The sequence below is a fragment of the Ziziphus jujuba genome, chromosome 11 (assembly GCF_031755915.1).
Source record: "Ziziphus jujuba cultivar Dongzao chromosome 11, ASM3175591v1".
NCBI lineage: Eukaryota > Viridiplantae > Streptophyta > Magnoliopsida > Rosales > Rhamnaceae > Ziziphus > Ziziphus jujuba.
The window spans coordinates 27,417,144-27,433,850 of NC_083389.1; the positions used below are offsets into that span (position 1 = coordinate 27,417,144).

The 16,707-nt window shown below is 32.3% G+C and overlaps 1 protein-coding gene across 3 annotated transcripts; it reads left to right on the plus strand.

The window, feature by feature from the left end:
• The first annotated feature begins 7,425 nt into the window (after positions 1-7,425).
• LOC107433255 (calmodulin-binding transcription activator 5) lies at positions 7,426-16,448 on the plus strand. 3 transcript variants are annotated; one of them, XM_048465432.2, is made up of 14 exons: positions 7,426-7,744; positions 7,900-7,993; positions 9,175-9,300; positions 9,514-9,629; positions 10,840-10,928; positions 11,018-11,063; positions 11,887-12,016; positions 12,281-12,397; positions 12,499-12,557; positions 13,038-13,451; positions 13,797-14,494; positions 14,894-15,440; positions 15,670-15,978; positions 16,073-16,448. In XM_048465432.2, the coding sequence occupies exons 2-14, from the start codon at positions 7,942-7,944 to the stop codon at positions 16,118-16,120; spliced, it is 2,751 nt and encodes a 916-aa protein (XP_048321389.2). In that variant the 5' UTR covers positions 7,426-7,744; positions 7,900-7,941; the 3' UTR covers positions 16,121-16,448. The 3 variants fall into 3 exon arrangements, with proteins under 3 accessions (XP_048321389.2, XP_048321387.2, XP_048321388.2); XM_048465430.2 differs by having other exon boundaries at positions 7,427-7,744; positions 11,881-12,016; XM_048465431.2 differs by having other exon boundaries at positions 7,427-7,744; positions 7,911-7,993; positions 11,881-12,016.
• Positions 16,449-16,707: the final 259 nt, after the last annotated feature.

Here is a 16,707-nt window from a genome sequence, read left to right on the forward strand (position 1 = left end):
CTCTACTTAAACATGTTAGATGCACGCAACAAGGAACTCAAAAATATACAACCAGCTTTCTCCAAAAGTTATGATGCACTGAAAGAACTGATTGCAAAAGCTGGAGGAGGAACGAATGTATAAAAGATCTGATTGTCAATTCTAGTTTAGAAAATATGGAGCTTGAGAAAATTCTTAGGTTGGCATTGATTCAACAACTTATAATGATATTCAGCTAGCTGCACCTTAATTTCTTGCGTAAAGAGATTGAAAGATGCAACAAAAATCGCATTGTCATTGTTAAATCCCAACAAACATTCCGACGAGTAATGGATGTGGTGGTGATTGCTATGGATGAAGGGAGACGCTCATGGAATGGGACAAAGATTAGAATTCCCTTTTCAATATTTTTATTAAGGCACATTCTGTGACATATTAGATAGTCTGTAATCATCCTAATAGATTAAATTTTCGACATCAGTAATAATTTAATATGATTTCAGAACTTATAAATTTTAAAAATATAGGATCAAATTCCATAATAGTCACGTCATCACCTATTTAATTATCATCCATATAAAAAGTTAACATTTATAAGGACCAGAATGGTCTACAAGTAAAAGGATGTGTTAGACACAATCCCATCACCATCACATTGATATACGTTCAAATATCATCACTGTTACATAACCATCCACTTAAAGAATTGACACCTGTAAGGCTCATAATACCACCCACTTAAAAAATTGACACTTGTAAGTATGAAAATAATCTACAAGTGACTCATTTAAGAATTAACATTTGTAAAGACCAAAATGGTTTATAAGTGAGGAGATGTTAGACACAGTGCCACCACTATCACACTAATATACGTTCAAATCCCACTAGTGTCAATGATCCTTGTAGCCCTTGCAATCGTAGCTCCTTCAGTGGTCTAAAGAAGATAATATTATCATAAACCCGCAGAGAAAATAAAACCAAAAGACCAAGAGGATAAACTTACAGCTAGACCAACAGCATTCAATTCAAAGATGGCGATAGAGGAACCCTTTTAGGTTTTGCAACATTTATATTGGCATCAAGACCTTCATAAAAAATACCATTACAATTTCATAATTAGGATTGTCCAAATGATAGAAAAAGCTTACAATTAAACCTGTGCATATTCCGCAGCTAAGAACACAAGCTTCGTAAAGTAGGACTTTAGAGTTGATCTTTGCAACACATCCAGCATGGTCAACAGTGTATTCACTAAATGTAGATGTCCCAACAAAATAATAAAAACATAAATAAATATAAGAATAAGCATTTTTTTTATAAGCATTTGTTTTAGTTACATATAATAATTTTAAGTATTATATTACTAAATTGATCTAAAGAATATTATATTACAAAACACTAATAATATTTTGATTATATTAAACAATTAATATTAATATTGAAGAAAAGTAAGGGATAAAAAAGTAGATAATTGGAATAAATTATTTTTAAAAAATAAAAAAATCTAGATTTGAGGTGATCACATCGGACATTTTAGAAGAAAAATAGGATAAAATAGTAAAATGATAAAGAAAATTATTTTAAAAAAAAAAAAAAGCAATGAGGGGCTGCAGCCCCTGTGGATCATGTGGTCTGTCCATGAATGAAAATGACTACACGTAATAATATCTTCAAGTAAAGTTTTTGACCTAAAAAAAAAAACTCTAGCCAATAGGCATTAAATCATGCAAAGGGATAGTTAGGTTTATTTAGAATGAGTTTTTTCTTTTTCTCTTTCTTTTATAATTATATAACTTAAAAAGTTTGATGCTCTAATTCTTGTTCTTTGATAAAAGTAATCTGGTAAATCAAATAGGTTCTGATACTAGTAAAATCTTCAATCATTAAAGTATATAGTTTAGGAGGTATTAATGATTATGTGGTATAATATTTATTTAATAGACTGTCTTTTACAAATTTATTTACTTAATTTTGTTTAAAATAAAGTTTAGTAATGTGTAATATTTTAAATGGTTTGGTTTTTATTTTATTTTATTATTTTTGTTCTCTATTTTTTGGAATTTTGTAGTTTTCCTTCGTTAAAATACAGCCACCATCAACAATCAATCATATATATCCCAGCCACCATCGCCATCTAACTCTCTCCGTTGCTTTGTACATGTATCACTACCAAAATCAACTATGCAAATTTGTCGTCTTTCTCTGTAACTAATCCAAATCAGATAGGAAATTTACCGACGAGATATTGTTCGCACATCTCAGAATGATTTCAAATCAAAAGGTTGTTCATAACAATTGCTTTATCATATCAAGAACTTCTCAACATTTACTAAATCAAATTCAAATATTTTTAATTCTTGTGGGTCAATTAATCTTTGCATGCTAAATTATGCCCCAAATAAATTATAACCAATTTCATGATTAACTACAAATGTGGTTCTGAGAATACTCCCAGAATCTAATTTTACATCAACAACAGGACAACTTCATTCTAAATCATGGAATTGAAGGAACAAGACAACTCCTCCATGTCAACCAAATTCTCACCTTTCAGTTTGATCTTTAGAACCACCATCCAATTGCTTCAATATATCCAAACATTGCAGCACAGGATTATCTTTCGAACTACCCTCTCCTGGATTCCTGTGAAGCGAACAGAGGACCGGCGACCTTGGAGGCGAGGGTGAGAAAGTTCTAAGATCCAAAATCACCGCTGCTTTCAAACAGGAATCTAACCACCGTTGCCGAAGACCACTGCTGCCAAAATCCAAAACCCTTTTCCAACCACTTTAACCCCGTCATCACCAAACAGCCCCTTTGTCGGAGATGCCGACGGCGTAGGGCACGATTACTACGACATGGACAATGAGGAGCTTGAGGAGGTCGACAAGATTGCCACTGCTTGAGCTTCTGAAGGAGGCGGCGGCTAGGAGGAAGTATAAAACCTGCCGTTGCTAATCTCATATTCCTTTTTTGGGTTCGTGTGCTTCATTATCCCCATTTGATATTGCCAGATTCCCAATCCACAATCCTAAAAAGAAAATATATATTTCATAAGATTTGTTCATGAATAAAATTTCCGTTTAAACCAGTTTAACAACGTTGTTTTTTTTTTTTTTTTTTTTTTTTTTTTGGGTGGCCATGGTTTCATGGTATTTGCTTTGGAAGGGAAAGAGAGCAAAGGAGAGTAGAGAAGAGATGCTAAATTGATGATTACACTAGTACATAAACTAGCTAGTCTAACCAACAAACAAAAGCAAAGAGCTATCAAAACATACATTGCATATGCATGCATAAGGTGCACATCCATTCATATCTCTTCCATATTATATTAATTCATCATCATCGAACTTCTGTTTCCAAATTCCAAGACTGTTTATTTATTTTATGAAACATATTCATCAATTGTAGACTCATATCTGGTTTATCAGATTCAGGCGCACATACTTAAATGGATGCAAATTCTGCATATTACTTTCTCAAGGGATAATGATTATTTTTTATTAAAATGTATTTTGGGAATAGTCAACGAACTGGGTTCAAGTTCAGCTAAAATACCTAAGACAAAGCAACTTAAATAGAAAGGCTAAATTGCCCTTTTTGACTGGTTGCTAGTTCGAGAATGGACAGGTTATTCATCCATATTGGACAAGTGAATATTTTTTTCCTCCTTATTTCCTTCCCTAATTGCTTGATTAATTGAACTGTTTAAAAAGGGAAAAAAAAAATCAAAATGTCAGAATCAATTTGCAAGTAGATTATAACCTGTTGGTAAACTTCATAACGACATTTTGGAATTCTGTGTGTAAACACTGATCATGAAAATGTAAATCTTGCATGCAAAGTTCCCAAACTACTTCTAGAATCCAAAGAGAAAAAAAAAATTCAGTCGGTAATCATTCCTATTAAAATATATAATCTGTTTCTAATTTATTTTATAAATTCAAGTTTTTTAAAATGGTGTATTGAATGAAGATTGAATATGATATTAGAGCAGATTCGTGTGTTTTTTGTGTTTTGAACAAAATTTGGGAAAAGAAATTGAAAAACTTTCTATGAAGCCTTTGGTAAAGAAAAAAAAAAAAAAAAAGTAATACACCATTCAAACACTCAAACTATTGTTCTCTGTCTAGAGCCTCGTGTTAGACAATTTTTATTTTTTTTATTATTATTATTTTTTTGGATGAATAAGCCAAAAAACCTAGCAGACAAAGAAGTGGGTAGAATTGAAAGAACAAGAAAAAAGTGCCAAACTCAGCAGCCAGAATTCGTTAAATGTGCTAATCACTGTTTTTCTTTTTTCATGAGATGTCTATACCATCCTTACGTAAGACTGATTTAATATCTGTACCAGTACTTGTACGCTTAATGATGTACTGGTCAACTTTCCACCTTTGATGACTCTAATATATCTACGTGGTAGGCAAATACTTGGTGGGTGATGAAACTTTAAGGCCAAAAGGGAAAGCAGAAAATCACTTTTTACTTTCTTTAAAAATAATGTTTTATTTTATTTTTTTTCACTTTTTCTTTTTGTCGAAAGCAAAATAACCATATATATATTTTTTTTCTATGTATTTGTTATGGGTTTGTAGAACCATATTACTATTCAGATTATAAATGTGTCAGATTTTGTCTGGTTGCAAATTTTGATGCGTTTCCTTAAAAAATATATATAAAAAAAAACTATTCAAATAAAATTTTTATAGCTGAAATTTTTTGGGGTATTTAAATAGTGATAAAATTAATAGAAATTTAAAATTTTTTAGTAGAGTTAAAATTTTTTTTGTTTGTATAATTTTTAATAGAATAAATTTATGGACTGTAATTAAAAATAAATCTCATAATGTGGAAACTGATAAGTAAAGTAGGTCCTATTAAAAGGATATCATTTTAAAATATTTTAAAAAACTGATATTACGTATTTTTTTAAATATAATTTTATTCTTTAATTTTAATATATAAATTTATTTAATTATTTATAAATCCTATTTTCTTTTATAATTAACCAAACACTATAAAAAAAATTTTAAAAATCCTTATTATCAGAAAATTAAATCCTAAAAAATTAATTTTTAATAATCAATTTTTTTTAATACTATTCATTTTACCAGTGTGAAATGTATAAGTTCACTGTACTGGGTTACGCTGCTTTGGGTCCGTTGGAAAGCAAAAGAGATAGTAGTGGACCCCTTTTTTTTTTTTTTCACTCAAATAGTAGGGGACCCTTTTGATATAACAACTTGTAAGCTATTTTATTCCACATTAAATGAGACAAGTTGCTTTTGTTAAAATTTTAAGCAATGTTTGTACATATCACTTTTTTTTCTTTGAAAAATAAAATTTTAATGGTCGAGCCAAAATAAAGCACGACAAGAAATAAACACCGACCTTATCACTTTGAAGTCAACATTACATATTTTCTTTTGTACCCTTGAATTTGAGAGTATAGTGATAAAAATTTAATACAGGTGAAAATTAATATATGTCAAGAAAAAAGACGAATTCGTTTTTGTTTTATACACTTAGGATCAGTCGTTTAAAACGTTTAGAACATATTTGAAATTATCATCCAAATTTAAAATTTGAAATATTTTTTCAGTCCCCAAAAAAATTAACTATTTATGCGCCCATATTACTTATTCCATTTAGGTCATTTTTACAATTAATTATTAATAAAAACAACTACTGGTTAGGACAAAGTGTGATTATTATAATCAATTTCGCTTTATTATCTTATAAGTCTTTAGTCAATTAAAATAAAATAACCACAAGTCTATTAACGATTAAACCAAATGAAATCTAATTGAAAAAATCATTAATATGATTTTAAGTTCAAGCCTCCACCAAAAATTGTCACTCCCAACTCCTAGTATTCAAAAAAGTATATTATACAAAACAAAATAAAATTCACCAATATTTATTTGGTCTAAACTATATTTTATGTGATTCATTATTTCCTCCACCTTTTACAAATTTCTCATCACGTGTTTCATTGTCGCCCAAAACCCTTTTATGCTTTTTCTATATGATGTAAGACCTGATTTTTTTTTTCCCAATAAAATATTTAATTTTTCCGTGAGAGAGAGTAAACAAATATCAACCATAATAAACAAAACTTTAAATAATTGTTAATATTTAATTTAGAAAAATAGCTCCAACAACTTAATTGCGAATGATTAAATTGATTGGACCAGAATTAGGTTCTCTTATCATCTATATAATGGTTATAAAAAAGACACTTAACCAAACAAATAAAATGAATGTGAACCTTTTAATCCGGGCAAAAATATTAAAATACATAAAGTGAATGATTATTTTTGCAACTTTTTAAATGGAGAGGAGCTTATCTCGTGCTTCTTCCACGATATTTTGCTATTAACCCTTAGACTTTGACACATTTCCATTGAATAATAGGGACAATTTGGACTTTGTGCCAACGGGCTAAGGAAAGGATAGTGATATCCCTGGTTAACAGATAAACACCACCCAAGGAAATTCCTATCCCGTTTAAATTTGCTATAGCCGTTAACAATTTAATCCTCCTACACTTGTCTCCTCCATGGCTATTGACCCTACGGTCCAAGTCACATTTGAATGTACATGATCACTTTTATTCTATTCATTGCATGAAATGTTGACTCATATCTTCTTTTTTTTTCTTTTTTTTTTCCCTAAAAAACAAAAGGCCATCTAATTTAATTTAATAAATTTCAAAAAAGTGACGAGCCTGTAATTAATATAATATTCATATATATATTTTTAATCAAATTAAAATAATTAGAAAACCATAACATCCAGTAAATTATGAAACAGCTTATACTAAATCCAGCTAATAATATAATTTTTACAATACAGTACAACATCAAATTTTTTTAACAACACATTTTTTTTTTTTTGTTGGTATTTAATTTTGTGCGTGAATCTTATTTATTTCCTGCAACCCACATAATCACGATACTTTATTTGATATACAAAATTTTATTAATAAATTCAACATATATCGTAATTGCAGCGTGTCAATTTTCTTTCGGGCATGTTTATCATTACAATAATTGTACTCTTTTTCATTCTATACGATATATTTTTTTGGGTAATTATTCTATACAATATTTACATAATTATTACTATTATGAATAAATAATTCCATAATTAAATTCCAAGTTCGATAACAAATTAAGAGATAATATAAAATTCTAGATTCGGATAACTCTAATAGTTAAAAAAATTAGGAGATAATATTGTCTCCTATGTTACACTATTCTACCTAATCTAAAATTTTATATCACACTAAGTTATTCTATCTAATTTTTAATCTTAATCAATTTGATAATAATAAATTTTTTTGTTATAAAAAAAAAATAATAATAATTTCAGTACACCAATGAGTCAACAAAATCAGAGATCTTAACCAATAAACAAAATCAAAGTCGAAGATCATCCACATCTGTCGGCAAACATCTGCCTCCCGAGCTTTCTTGTCCTACAACATTGTACACGAAAAACATCATTTTTCTTTTAATTTTTATTTTTTTGGCCGCTATAATCTATTATTATAATTATTATTGTCGTATATTCCTATCACTATTTTGTAATCTGCGACCATAGTAACAAAAAGTCGTCACCATTAAAACCGCTGTCTGAGCCACTTCGTGGCATTTTAATTTCACCAAAAAATAAAAATAAAAAACGGACTTCCAGTTCCTGAGCTCCAGAATTTTCTTTTTTCTTGTTCGATTCCTATAATACTTTTGTTTCTTCTAAGGTATTTTCGGTTTCTAATTTTCGATGATTATTTTTTGGCTCTATTTTTTTTTTTTGTAGAATTATTGTTTGATCACTATCTACGTTGCAGTGTTTTTTTATTTTATTTTATTTTATTTTTTTATATTTGCTGAGTTGTTGAAATCTGCGGCTAAGTTCATGAGTAGGAAGTGCTAGGGTTTCTTGGAGATTTTGACGATGGAAGGACGATTACTAGGCACCGATATTCATGGATTTCATACATTGCAAGGTGAGAAAGTGATTTTTTTTCTTTTTTATTTTATATCTATATCTATATATATATATATATATAAATATTTAATGGTTTCTTTGTTTCTGGACTGTGTAAATTAGTAAAATTTTGGATAGTGTTTCTTTTCTGATTCTCAATGAAAATGACTTCTTTTTTTGAGTTTTGAATTAGAAATTTGAGGAGTACTTTATCTTTCACTGAGAGTAAGAGAACAGAGCTGGGAATTTTCCTTCGGCAAGTGCTTTTATTGAATCAAAAAGCATAATCGGCGCTATACGAACAAGAAAATTGTTAGTTTAATTTTGTCGTTGAGCAGTTCTTTTAGATCGAGCTGCATGGACTTTGGCTCTGCAAAAAGCATTTTTTTTTTAGTTTTATTTTTTTATCTTTTCCCAGAAACCCATTTCGTTGTTCTTTGTTTGATTCTGACGACAAGGATCATTGATAAAAATTATTAAGTGCAGGAAAAAAAAAAGAAAAATGCTTCACAGGGAATATTATGGTGTCATTCACTGTTTCTATGCGACTAATTTTCATTTTCTATGGTTTTAAATTTCAATACGTTTTTGTGAAATGGGGGAATTAAACAATCGGGTAAAAAGCATATGCTTTGGTTTTATACTATCACTGAATTGAGGTACTCAATTTTTAGTATGAAAGCTTGAGATGCATTTCTGTCCCTAGGTGCTTTGGTAAGCAGGGGAAGGGGAGCTCTATAGGAACACCAATACATGAAGTTAGGGTTATTAAGTTTTAATAGAGTCTGTAACAGGAAAATAAAGCGATAAAACCAGTGTTAGAGGTATTAGAAGACCTATCATAAAGGTACTGTTGAAAACGCTAGATTCTCCTAAGGAGATTTCGAGATACTTAATTTTTAGTATGAAAGCATGAGATGCATTTCTGTCAAAGTTGTGGGCATAGTGCAAATGAAAATGCAAACGTGCAATTTTGTTGTTGCAGAGGTGAGAAAAAGATTTGTAATGGAAATGCATAATCAAATACTAATGGATTATTGGTTAAGGAACTTTGACCATAACTTCAATTGTCTTCGATTGCTTGTTGTTTTCCTTCTATTACTATAATACTTTTGTTGATTCTATTTGCAGTTCTAGAGTTAACTGTTACAACAAGTTATCTTGCTAAATTCCTATAATGGTTTCTTATTCTGTGAACAGATTTGGATGTTCAAGCCATCATGGAGGAAGCAAGGTCAAGATGGCTTCGTCCAAATGAAATTCACGCAATACTCTGTAACTACAAGCGTTTCACCATCAATGTCAAACCAGTGAACCTACCAAAAAGTACTTTCCTACTACTTCTAGACTTCTAGTTATAGTATTACTATTATTAGGTTTAACATCATAGTCCCATTATCTGATCATCTGATTTGCCTACCATTTGGTAATTCATAATTTACCTTGCATATAATAGTAGTAACTTTTTAGTTTCCCTTGACAAAAGCATCTATTGATTAGGTTTAATACTAATACTCTGTTATTTGTGTAATGTCACAGGTGGTACTATCATACTGTTTGATCGTAAGATGCTTCGAAACTTCAGAAAAGATGGTCATAACTGGAAGAAGAAAAAGGATGGGAAGACTGTTAAAGAAGCTCATGAACACTTAAAAGTGAGGTTCTTCTATCCCTAAGGTTTAATGTTAAGCATCAGCTTATGCTTTCGTGACTCACTGTGGCTCAGTTAACTGACAATTTTTCGTCCAGCTCTTCTTGATTTCTTTTCTTATTGTTGTAATATCACAATAATTCCAGATATTTGTTGATACTGTATTTATGCTAGAAAGCAATATTCATGGAAATACTTATCTCACGGAAATAATGCCTACCAAATGCTTGATGCCTTAAACTTTTTTTGTTCTTCATTTCATATATAAGGTTTTAAAAGATTTTATGACTAGTTAGAGTTGTTTTGCCAAATTAAGTTGAGGGATAATCCTTGAGGCTGAACAAGCATCGACTAGATATATGTGTATGTACCAGAACATAAATAGTAATAAAAGATTCTATGAGTAGTTGAGTCGTTTTGCCAAATTATGGTGAGAGGTAAGCCTTGAGGCTGAACAAGCTTCAACTAGATATATGTCTATGTAAGAGAACATAAGTAGTAAGAAAATCACATAACCATAGTCCATAGAACAATTCGAAAACTATAAAGGAAAACATATATTTTTCCACCCTGCTTCAGTATTTTCATTTAATTCCTCTTTTTCTCTCTCAGAATTCCACTTTCTTAAGGCTCCATCAATTAGTTTTCAACAGCATCTTCTAATAGCAGCAATTTCAGCATTCTTTTTCTTCTTGTCCTCTCTCCTAATATATATACATATATGTATATCAAAACATAAAACCAAGCCCAACCCTCAATTTGTTCTTCTCACGTCTGGTTGGTTTCAGCCAGATTTAGTAACCCATAAATAAAAAACCAAGCCAAAATAAGGCAAAAGATGAGGCGCCTCCTTGATGCTTAAGCCTCAATAGTGTGCGTCACCGGGCTGAGGTGTAAGCTTCAACACATGGATAGCGGCATTCTTTTGTTGTTTTCCAAGTGTTTCATTGTGATTATTCAACAGCTTTCTGTTTCTGTATTTCATTTGATGTCCTATTTTCGTACTGATCATTGTAGCATAATTATCCATGCAGTAATTATCGTCATTTATTTTGGTATTAATTTGGCCTCTGGATTACATGTATATTTGATCAGATGCATTATTCTTATATATTTCCAGTTCAGATTATTAATTTAAAATTGAGTATACTGGCTTGAAAATTTACTTGGCAAGAAACATATTTCTTTTCCCCATTTTGTTTTTAATTGTGCAGGTTGGCGATGAAGAAAGGATCCATGTATACTATGCACATGGCCAGGACAACCCAACCTTTGTTCGAAGGTGTTACTGGCTGCTTGATAAGTATGTAATAGTTATCTCTCGAATTAGATAGCATTAAACTGTCTCTGAGGGACAGCCTGAACTAAGTTTTGATATTCTTCTTGTTTCAGGAGTCTGGAGCACATAGTTCTTGTTCATTATCGTGAAACACAGGAGGTTGGTTTGTTATAGCTCATTAATAGTTATCTGATTTTTCAATGTAGCATGTGAACTTCTTTTGATTTTGATTGCAATGCTTTTGCTATGAAAGGCATTGATTTTGTAGTAGCTTGTGGTTAACAGTTCTTCTTCGTTGTGGCTATGAATGGTTTTGATTCTGTAGTAGCTTGCAGTTAACAGTTCTTCATTTTGGTATTGATCTTTTCCATTCACTCCCAATGTGGGATTGTTGGAAGCCATGACATAATCTTTTGATTTTTACTATAACTTTGTATTATAATATATTGTTGGTACGATCACGTCTTCATTTACCATACTTGTACAGCTGGGGCACATTTTTGGCAGATTCCTAATTGCACTCTTTTCAACCATTTTGATTATTTACATATGAAACATGCATGAATAAACTGAAGTTGACAAACATCTGCCTCCAAAATATTCATATCAAATGTCAAACTATAAATGCACTCTTTTGAATCTTGTACTGAAGAATATCTCAATAAATATTATTTCTCTGAATTTTTTTGAATTTTCATTTGAAGTCATCTGACCATTTATCTAATGGGCCAATTGTAACAAGAACAAAAAATCTTAATTTTATTTAGAAGCAGTTTACATTTTTATCCTTGGGTGGATAGATTGTCTTCCAAACTAGAAGATGACAATAGTTGTATGGTAAAAATAGTTACTAGTGATACTCATAATTGGCAGACTCTGACGGACACAAAAATTAATTTTCTGAGGAGTTCCTCTCAGTAATCAAAAGAAGTCGAGGTCTAACTTAATTTGGTCTTTGGTTTACTTTATGACAAAGTTGCAGGGATCTCCAGTCACGCCTGTGAATTCAAATTCCAGTTCTGCCTCTGATCCATCTGCCCCTTGGCCTTTGTCAGAAGAACTTGATTCTGGGACTAACCATGCATATTATGCTGGTGAAAACGAAATCTTAGGTTAGTTTTATTGAAATTCTCCATGTATATTGTAGTGCTTTATAATGATTTCTGTTTCAGTACTATGCTTTGGGGATATATAGTTCATCATGAGTTAATAGAAACAAAGTTACTTATCATATGGAGATTGCTGAATAGATCTTTACACCACGCTAATAAGTTTATGAAAAGATTTACTAGTATAGTTACAGTTGTCATTTATATTTAGTCTTTCTTGAACATGTATGGACTATATTCTCATTCTTCTTTTTGGATATTCAACAGTTTCCAGTGACAATTTAACTGTCAGAAATCACGAACAAAGGCTCCATGATATTAATACCCTTGAGTGGGATGAACTTCTGGCTATACATGATCCTAATAACTCAGTTGCATCTAGAGGTAATTGCTAGAGATCATTAATTGTAGAGGCTGTCATGAGGAAAGTATTAACTTCTATTTTTCCTTTTGGGGGGTGGGGGATTGTGGTTCTGCGGTGGCAGACAAAGTTTCATTCTTCAACCAGCAAAATCAAGTTGCAGGAAATGGCTTATTACATGGTGTAAGTAGTATCATTTATAAGTTTAACATCCTAACTTTTTTCTGATTTTCTCACGGGAATGTTTTAGTTGATTTATACTCATATGCAATGTGTTGATCTGCATTTATTTACCACAGCTAGTTGTTGAGACTATCTGTGGATGGATAGATGTTACCACTGTGTACCATAGTACTTAGAGACTCTCACAGAATCTCGTGTGCAAGTGTTTGCTGTTAACTTCTGGTTTCTTATCCGCTTTAGTAAAGCATCACCATATATAATTTCAATAGCCAGTCAACAAGTTTTATGAGATTTTGATTGTCCTGTTCACATATTCAATTTATAAATATGTAACCAGCTTAGTTGCTGAGCTTTATGACATTTTTTTGTACCATGATTTTTCTGAAACACATAAGATTATCTTTTGTTTATTTGTTTTTGCTATTCAAGATATTTTTAAAAATTCTTTAAAATAACCAATCTAATTGTTTTTCTATACAGGGAGCTACCAGTTTATCACCTGAAATTTTGTCTTTCAATATTTTAACCAATCCAACTGCTACAAGTGGTGACATTGGTTATAATCTCCCACAAAGTGCTTATGTTCCAACAGTTGGGGCTCAACTGAATTCAAATGTCCAGAGAAGAGATTCTATTGGAGCGGGCGCTGGTGGTTCCTTGGATGTTTTGGTAAATGATGGATTGCATAGTCAGGACAGCTTTGGGAGGTGGATAAATGACTTCATTACAGATTCTTCAGATTCAGTAGATGGTTCGGTGCTTGAAACCTCAATTCCATCTGCTCAAGATTCATTTTCTTCTCTAGCTATGCATCTTCAATCTCCTGTATCGGAGCAAATATTTAACATAACTGATGTCTCACCTGCATGGGCTTATTCAAATGAAAAGACAAAGGTTTTTCTTTCCTATATGATCTGTATTATGATTTTGTGGTACTCATTATATATGTTTTTTATTTTATTTTATTAAGATTACATGTAAAAACTAGGTTGCCTACTCCTCCTGTTGATCCTCATGTTTGGTGGTATAAAAACTTTTACCTTCGAAATTTTTTCATATGAAGTGGATATTGGATTGGAAAATGTCTGTCTAGTTATGATTTCTTAGGCCTTCTGCTTATCATGATTGGTGGATGCTGATTTTGGGATTACTTGTCATGTTCATATTTTAATTAATTCAAACTGTAAGATTATGTGCCTAGTTTTAATTATTTTGCCTCAATTAAATTTTTGTTTGCAGATCCTACTCACTGGCTTCTTTCGTGAAGAGTATCAACATCTTTCAAAGTCCGATTTATTATGTGTCTGTGGTGATATAAGTGTTACTGCTGAAATTGTTCAGGTGGGGGTGTATCGCTGTCTGGTATCACCACATTCCCCTGGATTAGTAAACCTTTATATAAGTCTTGAAGGCTTTAAACCCATCAGCCAAGTATTAAATTTTGAATATCGCACTCCTGCATTAAGTGACCAAATTGTATCTTCAGAAGAGAGGGACAGATGGGAAGAGTTCCAAATGCAGATGCGACTTGCTTATCTGCTCTTCTCTACATCTAAGAGCCTTGAAATTCTAACTAGTAAAGCATCACCTAATGCCCTGAAAGAGGCAAAGAAGTATGCCCAGAAAACCTCTCATGTTTCCAATAGCTGGGCAATTTTTATCAAGTCAATCGAAGATAGTAAAATTCCATTTTCACAAGCAAAAGACAGTCTATTTAAACTCATATTGAGGAACCGGCTGAAGGACTGGCTGTTGGAAAGAGTTGTTTATGGCTCTAAGATCTCTGAGTTTGACGCTCAAGGCCAAGGAGTAATCCATCTATGTGCTATTCTAGGATATACTTGGGCCATCTCTTTGTTTTCAGCATCTGGTTTGTCATTGGATTTTCGTGATAAACATGGATGGACAGCTCTCCACTGGGCAGCTTATTTTGGAAGGTATGATTTATAATTATATCGTTACTTCATTATATATCTTGTATACTATGAAAGCTTTGGAGGCATGAATTTAATCAGGATTTAATTTACTTCCAAAATCTACATCACTGGTTTGTTTTGATATATCCTATTTAACTTTCTAAATTCATATTCCATAACTTTCCGACTCTTCCATTTTCTTTTCTCTTCCAGAAGAGTATGGTAATTTATGTCATTCACTTCTATGATATTACCTATATTGATCTTATGCTTGTGTCTAACATGCATGAATGCATAGCTGATTTACATGAAATAACAAAGTTTGGTGGCAGCACATTTTGCACTCATTCTTTCTCGAAATAGGAAGTATATGTCATATGCTGCAAAATTTTCATAATCCTGAAAATTCTCCTTCTGCAGGGAAAAAATGGTTGCAGTGCTTCTATCTGCTGGGGCAAAGCCAAACTTGGTGACAGACCCCACTTCAGATAACCCAGGTGGACGTACTGCTGCTGATCTTGCATCTTTGAATGGTTATGATGGCTTAGCAGGTTATCTTTCAGAAAAGGCTTTAGTGGAACAATTCAAGGATATGAGCATTGCTGGAAATGTCAGTGGTACCCTTGACACTAGCACAAATGATTTTGTAAACCCTGAGAATCTCTGTGAGGAAGAGCTGAATCTGAAGGAAACATTGGCGGCTTATCGGACAGCTGCTGATGCCGCAGCACGTATACAGGTAGCATTCAGGGAGCACTCACTCAAAATAAGAACCCAAGCAGTTGAGAATTCCAATCCGGAGATTGAAGCACGAAATATAGTTGCAGCAATGAAGATTCAGCATGCCTTTCGTAACTATGAGAGTCGGAAAAAAATGGCAGCTGCTGCCCGAATACAACATCGGTTCCGCACTTGGAAGATTCGTAAAGAATTTCTCAATTTGCGTCGTCAAGCTATTAAAATTCAAGTAACATTCTCTCATCTTTTTGGTGCCATAGTTTGACATGTGATACATTCTTGGTGCATGATACTCTAGTAAATTAACAAGGATAGTTGTTTATGGAAAAGTCAACAAGGTCAACAAGTTTTCTACCTCCTATTTATAATTTAGATCTGTTTATGTATGCACAACCATCTTATTTGACACAAAAGTAGTGGAGAAGTGAGTTGAGTGATTCCATTTTCTTGTGATGCAGGCTGCTTTCCGTGGCTATCAAGTGCGCAGGCAGTACCGTAAAATTCTCTGGTCTGTTGGAGTACTAGAGAAAGCAATTCTTAGGTGGCGGTTAAAGAGAAGGGGTTTCCGTGGGCTTCAAGTTGACCCAATTGAAGCCGTTGATGATCAGTTTCAAGGAAGTGATACAGAGGAGGATTTTTATAAAGCCAGCAAAAAACAAGCTGAAGAGCGTGTTGAGAGAGCAGTGGTAAGTGTACAAGCAATGTTCCGCTCAAAGAAAGCCCAAGAAGAATATCGGAGGATGAAGATGGCTCACAATCAAGCTATGGTTAGTGTTGTAGATTGGTTATTGTTATTATTATAGTGTTGTTGCAGATTAATGACAGATTTTTTATTTTTTTATTTTTTTATTTTTTTGGTAGCTGGAATATGAAGGCTTTCTTGATCCTGAAAATGACTTGGTTGGTTGAAAATTCAAGAATCTGCCTGGTTTACGTTCTGAATGGTGAATGATGACATCCAAGGTGGTCTGTGCTGGTATGGCCTATGTACATCTTTGTACTATAAACCATCAGAGTAGTTTAGATTAGATTTTTTTCCCTTTCGACCCTTTCAAACCGTTTTAAGTTTTTGAAGGGTTCGTGTCCTTGTCCATATTTGATGATGTCCTTTTGTGTTTTTTTATGTTCTTGCTGATGGTTTGTGTTGAAACGTTTACGTATAACTTGGATGCTTTAGCTTTGATGGGAACTAGATTGATCCAATAATTTTGCATCAAATCGTACACGGTTTTTTTCACTCGTACGATTTACTTATTAATGGCTACTCTGGAAGCAGTGAAGTCTCTCAGCTTGTTTCTAAAAACAAAAAAACAAAAAGCAGTGAGGGGGGAAAAAATGGAGAAGGAAAAAGAAAGAGCCGGACACTAATAGACTTATTCTACAGTTAAATCTTTTCTTATGTTCTTATTTTATTTACTTATTGAGGTCTGGTTTTGCCTTTTTCCAAATGCCTGTTCTGGAACGTGGAAATCCATGCAACTAAAGTAACGGGAATC

Bases quoted from the DNA above. Each gene is read 5' to 3' on its own strand.
- LOC107433255 (XM_048465430.2), top strand. From the start codon at position 7,942: ATGGAAGGACGATTACTAGGCACCGATATTCATGGATTTCATACATTG. The intron at 11,064-11,880 runs GTTGGTTTGTTA...TTTATGACAAAG, and splicing joins ATTATCGTGAAACACAGGAG to TTGCAGGGATCTCCAGTCAC. The intron at 15,979-16,072 runs GTTAGTGTTGTA...TTTTTTTGGTAG, and splicing joins TGGCTCACAATCAAGCTATG to CTGGAATATGAAGGCTTTCT.